Source organism: Lissotriton helveticus, chromosome 8 (assembly GCF_964261635.1).
Source record: "Lissotriton helveticus chromosome 8, aLisHel1.1, whole genome shotgun sequence".
In the NCBI taxonomy this organism is placed as follows: Eukaryota; Metazoa; Chordata; class Amphibia; order Caudata; family Salamandridae; genus Lissotriton; species Lissotriton helveticus.
Window position 1 is genome coordinate 247,769,438 of NC_136069.1, and position 19,701 is coordinate 247,789,138.

At 42.8% G+C, this 19,701-nt stretch overlaps 1 protein-coding gene across 2 annotated transcripts in view; it reads right to left on the reverse strand.

Moving 5' to 3' along the window:
- PGR (progesterone receptor) overlaps positions 1 to 16,020 on the reverse strand; it is a 653,985-nt gene extending 637,965 nt beyond the window's left edge. Inside the window, exons 1-2 of one of the 2 annotated variants that reach the window (XM_078656995.1) lie at positions 14,261 to 16,020; positions 10,223 to 10,374 (exon numbers count right to left, since the gene is read on the reverse strand). In XM_078656995.1, coding sequence (XP_078513121.1) covers positions 10,223 to 10,374; positions 14,261 to 15,327 — 1,219 coding nt within the window. In that variant the 5' untranslated portion in view covers positions 15,328 to 16,020. The remainder of the gene's footprint in view (positions 1 to 10,222; positions 10,375 to 14,260) is intronic. The other variant, XM_078656996.1, reaches the window with a different exon arrangement.
- Positions 16,021 to 19,701: the final 3,681 nt, after the last annotated feature.

Genomic DNA, 19,701 nt, shown 5'->3' on the forward strand with positions numbered 1-19,701 from the left:
GATCAAGTAATCATGTGAACTTGTTTAACAGCCCCTGATTCTAGTTACCTTTTTAACAGATAAGGAAGCAGTGAGGACGCACTAACTTTATCACTCAAGGCATCTGAATGTTTTTGTTTAATAAATTATGGCAAGGTGAAATTAGTGTGTATTTTCAGATGTGGTTGGACTACCTACCTTCAGGCTTTGGCAAAGTCATGAAGAACTTCATATTTTTAATATGTACACAACAAAGAATCTTAAGAGAGTGTACTTTCTTTTTCGCATCACTTCAGTTTGCAAATACTGTACTAACAGTAAAACCACAGGGGGAGTGGCTAAGGTGCAGAAGGAAATGGCCGCCGCATTCGGGAGCTCCGCAGAGACGTAGCGCGACCGAGATCCTCCAGGCCTCATTTTCAGCCGCCTGAACTCCAAAACTGCTGCATTACATGTCGGAGCACCTGCTGCCTGGAATGTGCTATATGCGGTGCATGGGGTGAGCGTTTTCAGCCCCTTTTCTTGGTCTTTCTTCCAACGCGGTTCGCAAGTGAAATGCGGCCGCCATTTTGATTTATGACCGATCCCCGTGACACTCGCTGCCAGAGTTTTCTCTCTGCATTTAAAGGACTATAAAGCATGTTTTACTGGGAAATAAATACTTGTTTTCTCCAGTTTTTCCCCTCATTGGAATTCTTTTAATTATATAACTGCCTTCTCGTCTGCTTTTTCTATATTATGTGGTGTTGAATAATAATACCTTTACTGACCGCCATTTTATGTTCTGAACTTTTTATTCTGTATCTTGAATCTCTCCTAATTTTTCCTCAACTGGCAACATCTCGCTCTGCCCGAAGTGGTCCTCATCAAATTAATACAAATAATGGGTCACTGGAAGACACTAACCCATTTAATGTTTTACAAGATAATGTGGAAGAAGCAACAATGGATACTACTACGATGAAAGGTACTTCCTCTCATACTTCGCGCTCAGGTTATAAAAATAATTCCAAAACTCCTTCAACATACACCTCTACTTTGGGTAAAAGAGTCAAAACGAATCCTCCTTCGCCCACTAATTACCTTTCCTATATTTCTATGGAATTACTACTTGATGAAATTCGCTCACTCAAACCATATATGCCAGAAACAAATTCTCAACTCCAAGATTTGGAGGATAATTGGTCACACACTGAACAAAAAGTCGATGAGTTAGAGAGAAAAGTTGCCTCCGTTCAGGTAGTCACTGACCAAGTTCCTTGCCTACACAAAGAAATACAGCATCTTCAACTACAAGTTGAAAATTTAGAAAACCGCAACACGCATAATAATCTACGCATTTATGGTCTGGCGGAGGGTCTTGAAGGATGTAACCCTATATCCTTTTTTCAATCTTTTTTGCCCACGCTTCTTGGACTTTCAACTTCTCCAACCTTAAATATTCAGCGAGCCCACCGTCTAGGTCAAATCTCCTGCTCAGCTGCTACATCTTCCTCTTCAATGAAACCTAGAGGAGTAATTTTGTACTTTCTAGAGTATACAGATCTCCTTAAGGTTCTTCAAGCTGCAAAACAGAAAGGAAAGATCACATGGAATGGCTCAACTCTTTTCTTTGCACAGGATTACGCCAAGGTTACTGCAGATCGTCGAAATAAGTTTCTAGAGATGAGACCTACACTTCGATCCTTGAATGCCCCCTATGGCCTATTCCACCCTTGTCTCTTCAAAATTACTTATGATAATTAAACAACGACCAATGAGGATCCAGCGCTTCTTCAACAATTCCTGAACTCTTGCAGAGACGGTTCTATGGACACTCCTCGATCTTAATCGTCTTGTGACTTACGCATTATTGGCTATTGTTTCATGTGTTATCCTCATCTCAGTTGTTTTCTGTTTCTGTCAAGATATGAGACATTGATTCTTTCAGATGCAGTTTTATGATTCTTTGAATATGTCCTCTTCGTTTGTACCTGGAGGTTGTCTCCCTCTGCTGCGTTTTCGTGGAGGCCTCTGTCCGGTGTGCTATCCTCATGTGATTCCACCCACCCAACTCTCATTGTTTTTGTGTGGTGTGTTCTTCTGATTTTGTTACTGATTGCCAATGGTTTGATTTGTATTGTTTATCTGTACTGTATTTTGTTTTCTCCTCCCTTTGTCTTTCCCGGTCCTTTTCTTTTCACTTTTCTTCTTTCCTTTCCTTTATCCCTGGTACTATCATCTTCAAATTCGCTTACTTTATTTTCTTAATCTCACTTGTCTTTTTTATTCTCTCTTCAATTATATTATCTCTCTTTTTGAGCAACAAGTATGCTATTTCAATTGCTTATATAAGAACTCTGCATGTTCATGTTAATAGTTTATTTTTAGAGTTGTAACGTGGAACGTTAAAGGAGTTAATAATCCCATAAAAAGACAGCGCGTGTTAACCCATTTAGCTAGATTAAATGTGATACAAAAGGGGGTGGCGATGGACGGAGCATCTGAGCCAATCAAACACTCACACCCAGTCAACAGATCTGGGTTTAATCCATCACCGTTCTTTAGCCCACTCTGCCACCCCAGTTCAGACATGGCCATATGCAAATCAGTCTGACCCTGTGCCTCATGGGAACAGTCTAGCCCGAACTGCCAAGCCATGCCTTCCCTGGAACCTAAACAAGCTTCCTAGGACAGTTTTCTGGCATTTCAGCCGTCTTCAGCCAGGCTTGCTTGAATCCAGTGGCAAAGTGAGCAAGGGACTCACGAATGAGCATACCCTGCCAACTTATCGCGAACAAAGCAGTTTGGGCTGGACTGCTCCGTCCATCACCACCCCCTTTTGTACCGCTAGATTAAATGTGATACTGCTTTCATTCAAAAAACTCACCTATCGGATGTTAAAAAGGCAAAACTAAAAACAAGCTGGTTGGGAAATGTTTTTTCTTCCCCAGCTTTAGGGAAGAGGAATGTAGTCTCTATTTTATGCCATAAAAATAAAAATATCAGTTTTCAGATGTTCATCAGGAAAACGACCTGGAAGGTCGCTGGGTAATTGTTAAATTACTTCTAGATCAAATACCCTTAGTACTCTTTAATGTTTATGCACCTGTTAATATTGATAATACGTTTTGGACCCAAATATCTGAGAAACTTCTTATGTTTAATGATGATTATGTTGTTTTTGGAGGTGATTGTAATGAGGTTCTCAACCCTATATTAGATAGACATTCCTCAGTTAAAATTTCCAACACTAAGATGCACTCACAATTTACTTCTGCCATACGTCATAAAGCACTAATTGACAACTGGAGGCTTTGAAATCCAGATATCCGGGTATATAGTTTCTATTCTCCCCCTCACCATTCACAATCCCGAATAGATTATCTCTTCCTTAGTATACCTTTATCTCAGCACGTCTCTCATGCCGAGATTGGTTCTATTCTAATATCGGAACATGCTCCGGTTTTTGTGGATTTTGATCTGATACCTTTTTCTCCCCATGCTGGTAGGTGGCGATTTAATAACACATTATTACCGTTCCTAATTTTACAAGCCAATTTACCTCCTTTGCTTCTGAATTTTACTCTTTTAACTCCACCCCAGATTCATTTCTACTGGTTTCTCTTGGAAAACCTCTTAAAGCAAGTACTTAGGTGTGTGGTTCTCTCCAACTATTCCAGAAACTTTAAAGGTAAACTTTGATAATATTAATAACACTTTATCTGAGTCTATTGACCTATTGCACCCGCTTTTCCTCTCTTGGTGGGGTCGGCTAGACTCTATAAAGATGATGCTTTCTCCTTTAATTCTTTATCTTCTGTCCATGATCCCAGTACATATTCCTGGTTTCTATTTTTAAAAACATTATTCTCTGCTAAACAAATTCCTCTAGAAAAACAAATCTCCTCGAATAGCTTTCAATGCTCTAAAAGCTGACAAGAATTCTGTTGGTCTCAGATTTCCTGACTTTAAATCATATCACAATGCTTTCTCTCTAAAACAATCTTCTCGTTGGCTTTCTCTTGATCAATGTGTTTATCCTCCTATCTGGTTGAATATAGAAAAACACTTTATAGTTCCTTTCCATTTTAATGAATCTCTTACCTTTACTAATAATATTTCTTCTTTTCGTCCTCACGTTATCTCCCATACTCGTAAAATATTAGCACCACTTCTACCGTCCTCTTATCCCTCTTTTTTCTCGTTAGATCAACAACACATTTGGCATAATCATTTACTACGTATTAAAGGTTGTACCTTTAATTGGAAAACCTGGAGACTCAAAGGATTACTATGGATTTTACATTTAGTACATAATAATACTCCTTTACCCTTCTCAGAACTCCAATCAAAATTTTCTTTACCCTCTTCATGTAAAGCTCAATATGACTAACTCTACTCTTCTCTCTCACAATACCTTCTTTCCTTACCCTCTAATCCAACCATTCCTACTAGATGTTCCACTCTTTTTCCTTTATTATCTACTAATCCCTCAGATTCTTCTCTAAATAAAAATCTATTTTTCTCTTCTGACAGGGCCATGGAGAAGGCTGAATTGGCTTGGTAAAAGGATTTAACAGAATTGGGATAAATTACGGATAAAGATTCATAAGAAATCGAGAGCAGCTAATACTTCTCAGACTCTTTATTTTATTTACAAACGTCTTTTATTCACTCCCACAAAGTTGGCCTCTTTTTCTGCAGACTCTTCCTCAGCCTGCTGGTCCTGCACATGTACCTCAGCTGATTTAAAACACATACTTTTTGAATGTCCCTCCCTCTCCCATTCTTGGCTACTAGTCTGGTCCCAAATTAATAAAAATTTTAAAACCCAATTTTCTTTCTCTCCGTCTAACGTCTATTTAGGCTTCTTATCACCATCCTGGACACACTCATCTTCTAGTCCCTCACTAATTGATTTATTATTAGCAATAGCCCTCCATTTAATAACTTCCAATTGGAAGCAAGCTGACAAAGTTACTTTCACAGCATGGTGGAATGCTGTTTGCTTTCATCACAGACTTGACACTAGCAATGTTACTCCCATATCTTTATCCATTAAAAGAGATCTCTTATGGCTCCCTTTATCCGCTTACTTAACTGATATAGCTTCAACCCCTGCCATCATAGCTAATACTCCTGATGAAGTTAGAAAACCTTCATGAAACACTTGTTACTGCTTTTACTGTTTTTAAAGCTTATGAATATTTTGTACTCGCAAATGTCTATGTTTATGAATAGAGATTAAGTTACAGATATTCATGTTATTCTCATTGTTTTAATGTAATATTGTACTCCATGTAGGAGAGTAGGGTTTGCTTCGTATGGTCACCCCCACTTTTTGCTGTGATTTTCTGGTTTTTCGACTTTAGTGTGGCTGTGGGCCTGCTAATCAGACCCACAGCCCAGCTGTTCTCTCTCTAAATTGATACCATGTACTTTAGGTACATACCTGATTGGGAATTGGGTCACCTTTGTGAGCCCCTGTATAGTGTACCATAGGTACCCAGGGCATAGGTGCATCCAAGGCGTACCAGGGGCTGCAGCATGTATTATGCCACCCCTGGCTGGCAATCCAAACTGACACCACAGGCTGATCACTCAGCTTGGGTAAGGTGGTGTAATCACCCCTTACTTAAATATAGTATACCTATATCTACCCTTATATATAGACACATATATACCTATAAGTCACTCCTATGGCAGGCCTTAACAATCCTGAAGGCAGAGTGCTTGGTTTTATGTGAGAGGGTGCCCTAGCATGAGCTGAGCCCCTCTGCAGCTTTCGAAACCATCTCCTTATAGCTGTTCTATGATATAGCCATACCGTATACTCTTAAGTGCATTATAATCCTTGCGGTTAATGCTAACTTTGGTTTGGCTTTATCAAAACATGTTGTGTAAGGTGTCAAACACTTTGGAATACTACCTCCCCTCCCCCAGCCAATTCTGGCGGCGGGGGTAGCATTCCACCCTTCTAGAGTTAAAAGACATGTATGTTTTACTGCCCCACCCGGTTAAAGTTAAACAGAGCCTCAGCATCACAAAATGGATGCTGCTGCCACAGACACGAGTCTGACCTCCTGCAGCTGGGGGAACCTCCAGCAAGGGAGGCCTGGACAATAGGTTTCCTGTCGAGGGAGGTGCTAGCACCTCCCCAGACAGCCTGTAGTGTATTTGGGCAGTATGGGTTGAATGGAAAGATGCTTTCCCAGACACTGCCTGGGGCACACAAGGTGCTCCATGCGTAGCCCTGTTCAAACCAGTTGCTGGGGCAGTCCAGCCCCGCTTTGGCGCAAAACTGGACAAAGGGAAAGGGGTGTAACCATGCCCTTCTCAGGTCCACCCATAGGAGGGACCTAGCAGGTAATCCAGACCCTAAAATCAGTATAAAGATAGGACCTGTGTCTAGAGACTTTAGATTAATCCTTTAAGAAACTTTGATACAAACTCTTGGACCTTCGACGTTCTATATCGACTAGAAGACTGAAGACATCTCCCTTGTGGTCAAGGAGTGACCACCCTGTGCAAACAGGCACCACCAGTAACTTGCCGGTTTGCTTTGTCGACGCTCCTGCCGGAACCCGAAGACTCAGCGACTCAGGAACTAGACTTCCAGACTTCTCCGACTCCGATCCACATCCACAGCAAAGCTAAGACCCGTGGCGGACACGAGAGACGTGGGACCAGACACCCTGGACTTTTTGCATTTTGCTAACAGTGAAACTACCGAGGCACCCTTGCAGTTGTGCATTGGGGTTTGAGAAGCCCCAGACCAGAGCGCCATTTGCACCAAAGTTCAGCCCTCCACACTCCACGAGTGCGCGTGGGGCCTGCTCCTGAATTTCGGCTCGGTGCATCTTCCCAGTTGTTAGTACCTTGGCTAGTGAGCCCTCTGAAGACAAACCTTTGAGTTTACACTGCTGGCCTGGTTGCTCCAGGCTTGCTCCATCTTCCCTCTATCACAAAGAGGAACTCAGAGGGAAAAGAAAGAACAGGGTTGCACTCCACTCAAAAAACATCAATAACCACAAAACCCTGTCTTATGGGCGTAAATAATGTCAGTATGCCTTGCACCAGATCAGTCTCATGTCAGTGATCACTGTTGCACTCCGCTATCTACTATTGTTTTCTTCAGGGGTATTAGTGCAATACGTCCAATACCTTAACAATTTTTTTAAAAAAGGAGTGGTATATTGGCCAACATCTCTTGACAGTTACACAGAACTCCACGGGATGTCTGAAAACTCAATCTACACAGTGCCTACACCAAATAAAGTTGGAATTGTGCAAAAGAAATTTCTGCAAAAAATGTATCTACAAAAAAAAAAAAAAAAGAATTGCGTGGCGAAATGAATGACACCTCACGGGAACACCACCCTCGGGGCAACTGGCAGGTACTCACCAGACTGGGACCCTTTTCTCATCACTGGTTGTCATTCAGTTGGAAAAATAAAAACGAGAATGTGTCCAAACAAAAAACCAAAGAAGTGAAACGTGCGCAAAAGCAGAACATATAGCTCTGCTAGTGACAGAACAACGTGATTAAAATCAACAGGCACACCTATTCGCAAACTTTTATTCCTGATTATCAGGCGTGGTCTGTTGAATTAAAAAGGCTGGAAGCTAACATTGCATACCATTACCTATCGCCAACATGTTTCTCTGCCTCAAAAGTTTCGGCAAATTCATCAGGGCTACACACCTTGTCACCGCACCACTGTTGGACACTTCGTTCTGTGTCAACTGTCAAGTAGAGGAAAGCACAATAATACACACATTAAAAACCCAGTATGCCACCTTTCCAAACCTTATGTGAGTTGCCGCATTCACGGTATTTACCCTCTAGCAGCTTTCTTCACTCATACCAGCTGTCGAGGGAAATGGGCCTAACGTACTACTCCTGACGTGAGTTTTTCTTAAATGCAATCTTGGCCCATACGATTGTGATCATCAATCTAGAACACACATATAGAAAGACAAAACACCACAAAGACACAAATATTAGCAGTACTCGCTTTCTGGTTGTTTAAAAACAAGTTGGCCCATTTACTGCGCTCACGAAGGCTAAACTCCTTCTACACAGTCTGAAATGGTAATGCAACGCATTCATGTGTTAAAAGCTTTTTCAGGCCAAAGGTAATCGTAAGGCATCGTGGAGCTTATGGAGTGACTCGGTGTCTGAGCACTCGCTGTAACTATAGGACAACCGGGTCCATATTCTCAAAAACACAGTTGTCATATGAAATCAGCGACATGTGTGTTTCAAATGTGTCTACATTTCGTGAGCCCGCCTACCATTCTCGTGAGGCTGCTCATATGTCCCTATTAACAACTAAAGTGCATATATCTTCACAGTTTATCATATTCATGTGCACAGTATATGGAGGTCATCTCTTTTGCACCCTGCATTAAATGGAGTAGAGGGTTCCAGGGTTTTAGGTTAAATACAAGAATCTTGTTTCCTTATTTTATAAAGGCCCACTGCTGGCGTACTAAAAATGCTGGAAGAGGGCAAGCCACCCGTTCGATAGCGGTACATTAAATCTATCGATCACATTTGCATGTTTTGCAATACCCCTCTATTAGCGTGATACGGAATCTGGAAACATTGCCCCAGTACCTCATGCGCCTCACGATGCCCTCGGCAAAAGGATCACCGTATGTCCCCCTAAAACCCGGATATCCTACTCCTCACCGTGAGTTTTCTCGCGGAGCCTGCTGTCTCCTTCTGTTCCGAGAGCGCGCCCCGCCCTTCAGAAATAGGACTTACCGGACGCGGAAGAAAACGATAGTAGATAGGGGAGTGCAACAGTGATCACTGACATGAGACTGATCTGGTGCAAGGCATACTGACATTATTTACGGCCATAAGACAGGGTTTTGTGGTTATTGATGTTGCTCCATCTTCCCTACAAAGGAGAAGCTTCCCAGACCTTGCTGGTCTGACCTGAAGCCAATCTTCACTTCCTGTGCGGATTGCAGTTACCAAGGCTTGTTGGGTCCAGTCCGGATACCGACACAGCAGTCAACTAGATCCTTTGTGGGACAGCTAGAATCCAGCTCCTGGTCGTCGTCGACGCCTCCTGGTCCTCGTAGCTGCAGAGACAAGCTTTACCTCTTCACCTGAAATCAACTCGACATCGCCTGGTTCCTTCCTGGTTCCTTCCTGGTCACTGGCTAGTGACCCAGACTCTGTCTCCTCTGCTTTCAGGTTCTTCTCATCTCCGATCCACCCTTGGATCCACCCGGACACATTTTCCTCTGGTCGCATGCAGCACTTTTTTGCAGATCTCCATAGAAAACATCAACGAAACCTGACACGAAAACACACCTATGCACCCGGCTTCCCTGGGTGAGGTAACTCGAGTACTCCGGTGCTCCCCTGGGTGTTGACTCTCGAAGTGTCCTAATTTAAAGGGGTTTTACCGTAGTCCATCCGGAAGTGTCCTTAATCAGTAACTTTGTAACTTCTTCGTACTCCATTACAAGTCAATGGTAACTCGCGACGGTGTTTAGACACTGCACGCGTCTCCCGTGTGTCTCCTACTTCCTAACCTTTGGTTGTCTAGTGAAGCCACAGCAATTTCCTAGGCCCTAGGCCTATTCACTATTCCTAAAGTGGGTTCTTATACCACTTACTTAGTATATAGTCAGTGAGGCCCCTAGGGCAGAACTGTATTTGTGCAACTTATAGTATGCTTAATGAGTAACTTGTGACGTATTTCGATCTCTGACCTCATAAAGAGTTCAGAGGGGTTGTGTTAGAAATAAATACATATATATTTGGTATATACCTTGTGTGGTGTCTTTTCAGTTGGTACTCAAGGGATTATAATTGGTAAAACAGCTTGCTTTACATGCTCTCTGAAGTTTTAGCCTAAGACTGCTGGTCCATGGTACCACTAGGATAGCTTGTCTATAAGGTTGACTTTACAACCACCATCAATAAGGGTCGTTTAGACTGGTGGAAGGTGCCCACTAGAATAGTGGACATCATATTCGAGGCTAACCTCTCACACTCAATATCCTGTTTCTCCCCCCATCCCTCTCCCCCTCTATTTCTTTTTCCAATTATCATTAATGGGTATTTATTTGTTAAACTTTACAATACTCTTATATTGTGATTTCTCTTACATGATGTTTTTCCCTCTGATTGCTTCAACATTTCTTAATAAACTTTAAACTTAGAAAAACTGTATAACCACAATAAAGGCTATGGAATAAATAAATATTATTTACATTTGAAAAAAAATACTACCTTCCATTGCTCTTTTAAAGAAGACTTTGCAGCTTCCACACGTTTGAACCCCATAGTGACATCCAGAAGCTTCATCTCCGCAGATTAAACATGACTTCTGATGCAGCACTTCAAAGTTGTATTGAGGGCTATACTCTGACTCAGCATCTGACCTTCAAAACCGAAATATGTTGTACGGTAAGCAATGGTATTAATGAAATGTGCCACAGTTTGTTTATAAAAAACAGCAGGATCATAACAAGTTCCAGACTATTACAGTGCTGAACGATGGAGTAGTATGCGCCTGAGCACACATATGTTCCAAGAATAGTATATTCGGGACATAGGAAGATCAAAGTATATGTAAAATATCTAGCAGTGACTCAATTGCTTGGGTCCCCTTGTCTTTTTAATAGTAATTTGTGACTTTTAGCAAGCAACTGACTATTGGTAAGCTCTTCTCTATTATGTCTATCAAAACTATAAAATGTCAGCATTGCAATCTGAAACGTTTAACTTAAAAATACAAATAATTTATTCTCAGCAATACTATGTCTCACAAAAATAAACCGGATGTGTCATTTGCAAAAGACAGCACTTTAAAGAGAATACATACTTAACATTGGGCAGTTCATTTACAAATCAAATATAAGAATATAAACCTTAAGTTTCAAATTGCAATACAAAACCAAAATACCCAATTCCTGTTTGCCATATTACTCACTGGGAAAATGAACAGTTAAAGAGAAAGATTTTTGTGTTCTAGCAAGTTTCCAACCAAAATTAAAAACTGAGCACAGCATATTCTAACAAATGTTTCATTTGAATCAGGTTGACTCAGCATCAAGGAGATCGCTACGGCTAGTTCTGCTTCCCCCTCCTAAGTATTTTAATTCATTTTCGAAGAATAAACACAACAGCGAAAAGCAAGTTCATCACCTAATGTTATTTCCACGGGTGATTCTAAAACGGTTGAACGTCGAACAGACATTAATTATACAGGATTCATTTTGGTTATACGCCAACTCTGCGTCTAGTCGATGTATAGATTTGGATGGTCCATAACTGCTAATATGTATTTTTCAGAAAAATCTCTATATGGGCTGGATCAAAGACAAGTCAGTGAAGATGGTCATTTGAGTGGGAGTCGGGTAGGTTAGTCACCAATGTTGGCACGTTGCTGCCACTCGTTACGTTACATTACGTTTATACATTAAGAACACAGGAAAACTTTGATTCTTATTGACTGACCAGTAGCATATTCTATTCACTTTGAATTAGATATGTCACATTATAATCATGTTTTTCACCAAGAAATAACTACCGCTTATAAAACATTCTGAAAATATTAACTAATTCATGTAGGTATCCTTGTGATGTCCGTTCGTTTAAAAGAACTATTTTGTGCCACAGTAAGGTTGCAATATTCAGTCGATGGCTGGCCGTCAGTCTTGGAAACGTAGGAAGTCCCAGCCACGGAGGACAGCAAAGTGTTTTAACACACTAGGCGTTGTAGGCATCAGCACATGGGACACAAGTTTATTTGCTTAACAAATGTAGAGTGCATAGACAAAATTGAGAGAATTTTGTTTCCTTGATAGTTGAGAGTATGAATTCAATACACAGCCGTCCACTAGTACATAAGTGAGACTGCTATGAAGTATATTGGGTGGAGGACAACTATACCTGAAGAGGTAGATCCTAATTCCTTTCTGAATTTCCAGAGGGACAGAGAGTGAAAGGAGCAAAGGAACTGTAGTGCTTTCATTCAGTGATCCTTACTAATTGTCTTGACCCCTGGGGGCCACCCCGCAGCAATGACTGAGGTGGTCTGCAGCTGATTAACCAATTAAATGATAGAATAATAAAGTATGCATACATGTTAAAATCTAAATTGAAAAATGTAAAGGTTTGAAAATGTGAAAGGATTTTAAACAGAATGCTAAAACTTAAAGTGGTATCCCTCTCTTGATGTTTGTGAGCAGCATATGTACAGTAACAGGACAAAAAGTGTCAGCAATTGGAGCAATTATATGCCCCGAAAATGAGATAGAAAAATGAAAGTGGCATCCCTATCTAGATTTTCTGAGCAGCATATATGTAAAGTAACAGGACAAAAAGTGGCCTCAATTGAAGCAGTCATACGCCCACAAAATTAGAGCATGCATTGGATCAGAAAAGTCAAAATTATAAACTAGAGCGCAGCATATCACTTTTTTTTTTATTAAAACGACATTTTTAAACAATCCAACATTCCAATTAAAATGTCGATCTTTGAATATGTTTTTGTTTGTGAATTAAAAAATAGTTCATAATGTGTGCATTTGTTTGATGTACAATTGTCTCTGGGTATTGTTTTGAGGTTCCAATCATATGAATTACTAATGAGGGGGTCCCTGGCTTCTTGCAGTGATTCGCTGGGGTCCACAGAAGACAAAAAGTTAAGAAGTGCTGCTTCAATTTAATGCGTGTGGTAATAAATACTGGATATGCTGTACCCTGGAATGTATTTTTAGACTGTGTGCAAGTGTGCATAAATAAGCCATATGCATTACAAGTAGCTCAAATCTATGGGTGGGAAATGTTTCAAAGCTCAAGCTGTTGATACATTTAACTAATCCCTCCGAATCCTCCTGGAGAAATAGTTTTATGCAAAAAAAAAAGTTTTCCCAAGAAGATTCTCAAACCTAAAAATGTTTTTTCTACAAACCGTTTTCACCTACAAACCTATTTATTCTAAGTGGAAGATTTCTCCGGCTATGTATTTAAAACTTCACAAACTCCCAAAGTCCATGCAGGTGGCAAGTTTAAAATAAAATAAATTGGAAAAGTGTCGGCAGAAATAATCATAAATTTTCAGAGGCCTACTGGCTTAAAGTACACTTGTCACTAATGTTGGTGGATGTCAGTAGAGGAGGGCAAAAAAGATGTGGGATAGTCTCCAAATACTTAGGGGCCCATTAGGATGGCGGGCCGACTTCCATCCGCCCGTCACACTAGCGGTGCTGGGACCGGCCGCCAGTGGTGCAGCAGTCCACCCCGGTGATTAGGATGCCACCGCCACCATGGCGGTGGCATCCTCCATTCCCAGAATTGTGGCAGGCGGTGCTCACAGCCCCGCCTGCCACAATGCTGGGAATGCACTGCGTGCATTGTCATGCACAAGGTGACAGGCACCGCGAGGTGTCTGTCACCATGTCCATGACAATGCAGGGGGGTATCATATGTAGCCCCCATGTGCACCCACCACCCCCCCAATACCATGGGGGCCTGCAACGGGCCCCCAAAAGCAGAATCTGCATGCCTTTCCGTGGTGGTAACTCTGCCACGGAAAGGCATGTTCCGGCCCCCATACTAATATGGATGGCGGTGTGTAGCAGACACACCACCATTTTAAACTCTTTTCCGCCTGGTCGACTTGTCGACCGGGCAGATAAGCGGCGGACGGTCTTCACGTCCGCTGTGGTACCCCCACGGCATACTAATATGGTGGGGGTAAATGGGAGGCGCGCGAGGAAGGGTGTAGGGCGGATCGCCACCGCCATGAGGGCGGTGGCGATCTGCCCTACATCCTAATGACCCCCATAGTGTTCAACATTAGGTATACTATGCTGCGCTGTGGCTGAAATTGAGGTCATTGTGCAAAGTTGTGAAAGTATTTTTTTTTTTATTCAAAGTAAATGTCCATGTGAAATTACGAACACAACCCTTTTCTGAAAATCTTCTTGGTAAAATGCACATTAGATAACTGGGGAAATGCAAGCTTGTAGAGAAACTAATATTTATTTTGTATAAAAGTTTAATTTTGTCACGTTTTCCATACGTTACGAACTTAAGTCTAGAATAATAAACCAGTTCAAGAATTTGGGAAGTTGTAATTGGTACTGATATGGTTCATTACTGTTATACAAACTAGGTAATTACAGCAAATTTGCTTGTAAAAAAAATGCCAATAATGGCCACCCTTGCAAAAATGACATGCTCACATAGGTACTAATAATATGCATGTAAACATAACATTTTGTAGTGTTAAATTTCATATGTTGCTATGGTCTTTACCTGGAGTAAGAGGCAAACGGTGTATTGAGGCGTGTTAGATCCTGGAGCACTGCAGACTGGTAACTCACATGCTGGTGTCCGTTCAAGCTGAAGGTCTGGTACCTGGGTTGGGATGTGCTGGATGTACTGGGAAGGCTCCCACCAGGGTACACAAAGCTGGGATGCAGAAGGGAGGAGGAGGGGCGTCCACCAAAGGCCTCATAAGGCTCATATCTGAAGGGCAGCTCGTTCTTGTACAGGGTCCCTGGTGACTTTGACTGTTGAAATTCCAGACAAGTTCCTGAACCAGATGGGTTTGTGGCTGGATGCAAGTAGGGGACTGCACTTTCCTGCTTAATCCTGGAAGAAGAATGTAAGGTTTGCACAGCATCTTCTTTTGGGTCATCTTGAGGTGGTACAAATTCAACAAAATCTTGGGAGGGATGAGAAGATAGTCTTGGGGGGAACGAATTTAAATTGTGCTCATCGACATCAAGGATCTCTCTTGCTTTAATTGCTACAAAAGTCTGACTCAAAGGGACAATGGGCATGCGAAAAAAATCTAAATTGATTGGCCGGAATGTTGACTCTTGGCGGACTCTAGTCACTCCTAAGATTGACTCCTGGTTAGGTGTGACCTTGTTTTTCTCAGTCCCAGGATCTGGCGCAGCTTTTATTTGCTCCAAGGTATTTTCATGCAAAAAACTGCTAGACGAAACGACTCCAGGGCTTCTATCTCCGCTTGTAGAGATTTTAGTATTGTTCGTGTCAGAGCTTACAGTGGTGGCACTGGCCATTTCCTCCATATCAAACGGCGACCACAGTTCAAAACTCTTTGCCTGCCCAGGCACTGAAGTCAGGAATGACTCAACAAACACCTTATCCAAGGCACTCTCCATGGACATATCATCACCCTCAGGGAACGGAGGACTCTCCAGTTGGGAGTCCTTATATATCAGCTTATCAAGTGAACCTGGAGGAGTCTGCAAGACATTGCCCTTGTCCAGGTGAATGGAGGATATACTTTGGTCCACCTTCTGAGAAGTTGAGGAGGAACAGGGATAAGTTGTCTTCTCCTGGTCAGCCATAAGCCCGAAGGCTGGTATCTTCCAACTAAGCTGCCTGAACGAAACGGTGAACAGCTGTGGTCTGCGGGCTAGAAGCCTCCTCTGTGCCAGAGGTCTGACTCCCCTACGGTTCCCTCGGGGAGATGGTTCATATTCTGAAGTATCCTAGTGCCTACTCACGGTCCGCCGTCGGCTCAACACCAAGTATAAAGCGTCATTAACTGCTGGGGTTTCCCCAGCTCCCGGATGCGCGGTGTGGTGGATCCATGTAGGTTTGCGGCGGGTGTGACACGGTTCCTTGGAGCCCTAAGAGCGCCCCGCAGTGCCGACAAAGATATCGGCCGCGCTTTACCAGTACAACCTCGTACCCTGGCGACCACGTCGCCGCTTCGCAGACAGCTGCTGCTGCCGGACGTGAAACGCAGGTCGGAGCTCCGAGCGGGCTGTGCAACGCGGGAGGAGGGCAGGGTGCGGGAGTGAAGGAGGTTCTCTGAGGCACCGCGCTCTGCGCCACCTGCAGCGGCTCCCGGCGGGGTCTGTACTGCGTGCTCCAGCAACCCGACTCTGGGAGAAAGTTACAGCCTGAGCGGCAGCTCCGCACTTCGCGTGCGATTTATCGTGGAGACTTCCGTCCTATCCACGCACCTCGCCGCGGTGACAACTTCCAAACCATGTTTCCCACCAGGTCGTTTCCTCGCGGTCCTGCTTACAGCTACTGTTCCGTTGACATATCCGCCACCCACGCGCTTCGTGGGACATCTTTCAGGCGCATCTCCGGCACCTCCTGGTGACTGGGGAGACGTCCTACACTGGACAGTGGCCTACAATGAGAGCACACTTAAAAGAGTTTTATTGGACCCCTCTAGAAACAGCCCACTCCTCCCCCCAAAAAAAATTTGGCGGAAGAGTCGTTTTACGGATATCATAGTCTTGACAACACGGTGTTAAAGCAGCTAGTTGAGTAGGTGCAGAGTTAATAAACTCAGCCGGTGGTCTGTTGCTACTGGTGCGTTGTTATAACAACCTTTTCGCTAGAGAAATTCAGAAGGAAATCAGTAAAGTTGTTCAGCTTACTTTATTTTTTATAAACTAAAAGTATTGTAAAATAGGCTAGAGAGCAAAAGCTTATGCTGCCTGTTGAGAGATGTATGTGTATCCAGCAAGACCAGGGGCCCGATGTAGGTCACCAAAAACCGGTCGGTAACGGCCGAATTCGGCCGTTACCGACCGGTATTTGGTGTTTGAGATGTAGGAGGCAATATTTTGCACAATCTGTAAATTTACCGAATCGGTAATTTTACCGATTCGGTAAATTCCAGATGTAGGTAGCACTGTTTACAGTGCTACAGGCCTTCAGAATTCGGTATTTTACCACCCAATCCTATTGGGTGATAAAATACCGAATACAGGTGTACATGCACATCTGTGCATGTACACCTGTGCCATGTGACACACAGACATGCCCTTAGGGCATGTATGTGTGCCACTTGGCACACATGCCTGTACTTGGGGTGCTAGAGGGTGTCAAAGTGACACCCCCTGCACCCTTGCAGGATTCGGTATTTACAGATTCGGCAAATACCGAATCGGTATTTCCCATTGATTCCTATGGGCTTCAAGGCCCATAGGAATCAATAGGAAATACCGATTCGGTATTTACCGAATCGGTAAATACCGAATCATACAGATTCGGTAATTCTAAAATAAGAATTTCCTACATCTGCCCCCTTCCTATTTACCTACTCTTAAATACCGAATCGGTATGATTCGGTATTTAAGAGTAGATAAATAGGAATTACCTACATCGGGCCCTAAGTGTGTAATACTGCTAAAATCCATTTAATGGTTAAAGCTCTTGCTGGAGAAATCACGATAATAGCTATTCTCAAATCATCATAAAATCCCAGACATAAATGGTGGAAATGCAATAAAAAAAAGTATGGGAATTGTGATGTTGAGAGTAATGGGGGATGGGTCAGCGAGCATGATGGTGCTTGTCAAATGCATGCATAAAAAGAACAAAACATTCCGTAACTGTTTGACCTGACACCCCCAATTTCTTGCCTTCCTCCTCCACTTTTTCCGACCTAGTTTTTACTGGAAGTAAGACTCTGAGACGTTACCACTGCTAACAAGTGCAAAAGGTATGTACTCTCTCTCTAAAACTTGGTAATATTGTCCCATCCCCAATTGTCATATTTAATTTACGTACACGTCCCTTGTAAAGTGCTGAGCATGTACCCAGGGCCTGTAAATTAAATGCAACTAGAGGCCCTGCAGCACTTATTATGCCACTCACTTAAATCACCCACTAACTATGACTCAGGCCTGCCATTGCAGAGCCTCTGTGTACAGTTTAAAGTGCCATTTCAAGCTGGCAAAATAAACCTTTTGCCAGGTCCATACTTTTCCTTTTTTTGCATATAAGTACCCCTAAGGTAGGCTGTAGACAACGCAATGGACAGGGAACAATGTATTTAAAAGGCAGGCCGTGTACTTTTAAGTTTTATATATCCTCGTAGCGAAAAACTCTTAAATTAGTTTTTCAGTACTGCAAGGCCTATCTCTTTGATAGGATAACATTGGGATTACCTTAATGTATTTTATAAGTGTAATTCCCAATTGTGAAGAGCTAGACTTTTCAAGTTTGGTGTCGCTGGAATCACAATTTAAAATCTAAACTTCCGATGATGTCAGATTACAAATTGCAATTCTGATAAATGCCTCTTTGGAAAGTTGTCATTTTCTTAAATTAGCCATTTGGTGCCTGCTGCCTGTCTCTGATCACGTCTGGGGTAGGTGATAGTTGGGGGTTGTGTACTCCTCCTAAAAAGCCTGACACAATGGGAGCTTAGGTGTGAATTAATTGGCCATCCGGGCTGGATGGGAGGGAGGAGCTGGGCCCAGTCTCACTTACACCTAAATAGGCTAAGTCCTTTCCCCACACAAAGGATGCATGCTCCCTTGTAGTGAGTCTGGAAACAGGTCAGGAAGGAAGGACCTCTGTGCACTTCAAAGACATGTCTTTGAAGTCTACCCCACTTTAAAGGATCAACTAGGTATAAGTAATAGACCTCTGACACCACTACTTCAGTATACTTCTAGAACAGTGAAGACTCTGCCAGGAAGGACTGCTGTGCTGCTGAAAGGACTGTCACTCTGATGGACTGCTGTTTTGCTGATGGCCTGCCTAGCTGCGCTGACCAGGTGCCTGCTGCCCTCTAACCTGGGTGAGGGGACTAGACCTCCATCATGTTAACCCTGAGTGACTCCAAGGGCTAGCTGGTTGGCCTCCTGAAGTCTCAGGAGACAAAAGAGGGCATTGGAAGAGGGGCAGACTGGCTCCCATCTCTCCGGCCACCCCCAGTCCTCTGGTTATAATTGGCCTAGGCAGCATTTGTCCATGTTACAGCTTAGTCATCACTTGGCCTTTTTTTTAAGCTGTGTGTGGGAAGGTATGTAATTAGGTTCAGCAGAGAGTGTGGCACACACTTTAAAAGTGCCAGCCAGCCTGCTCTTACGTGTCATAACATGGAGCCCTCCAGAGGAAGAGTCTATGGTTCAGAGATAAGGAGACCGCGCCTGAGAAGCTGCAACCACAGACTAGATGTGGAGTCAGCAAATTAGTGACAGCGAAACAGTGACCCTCAAAATCCGCACGGCCAAGAGGCTCACCTGCTTACAATCAGCACAGAAACATGTGTAGCCCGATCGCCACCAGCACACCTAGGGATTTCAAGACGCTCACTGCTGACTCACCCTGGCATTCACTTCTAACAGCTAAGTCCAACAGACTCAACAAACTCATTAGGTGATACAGTGGGGACAGTGTGTCAGAGTACTGGTGTGGTGTCAAGTGGAATAAAAAGGACACCATATTTGTATTGTCACTATTTTTGTTGATCTTCATCATTAGGTAACTTATCACACCTAAAAACGAAAGATACATGTAAGTTAAAGTAAATAGTATGAAATGGGCTCTGTGGCATTAACAAGACTCAGCGTGTGTTTTTGTGTCTGTGTGTATGTTAGTCTACAGAATAGCTGTTGAAACCGGAATACAGCCTTTACCTATTCCATCTTGGGTCTGTGTGTAAGCCTTACTCAATAGCCGAACTCCCAACTGAAAAAGTAATTGCCCCTTAATGAGAACAACAATGGGATGTGCAGATGTGTAGTTATCGTTTTCATTTAAATTAATATTAACCTTGGGGTCTTTCAATTCCTTGCTAGAGGACCACCCAAAATATCCATCATTTTAATTTAATGTAGTAAACTATTAAGCACCAGCCACGTTGCATCTAAGGGCTGTAAAGTAGAGCTCCCTTAACATCAGTCATGTATTGTAAAATGTAAACATGGGTTCAGTAGTTATTTATGCTTGCTCCTCTAACG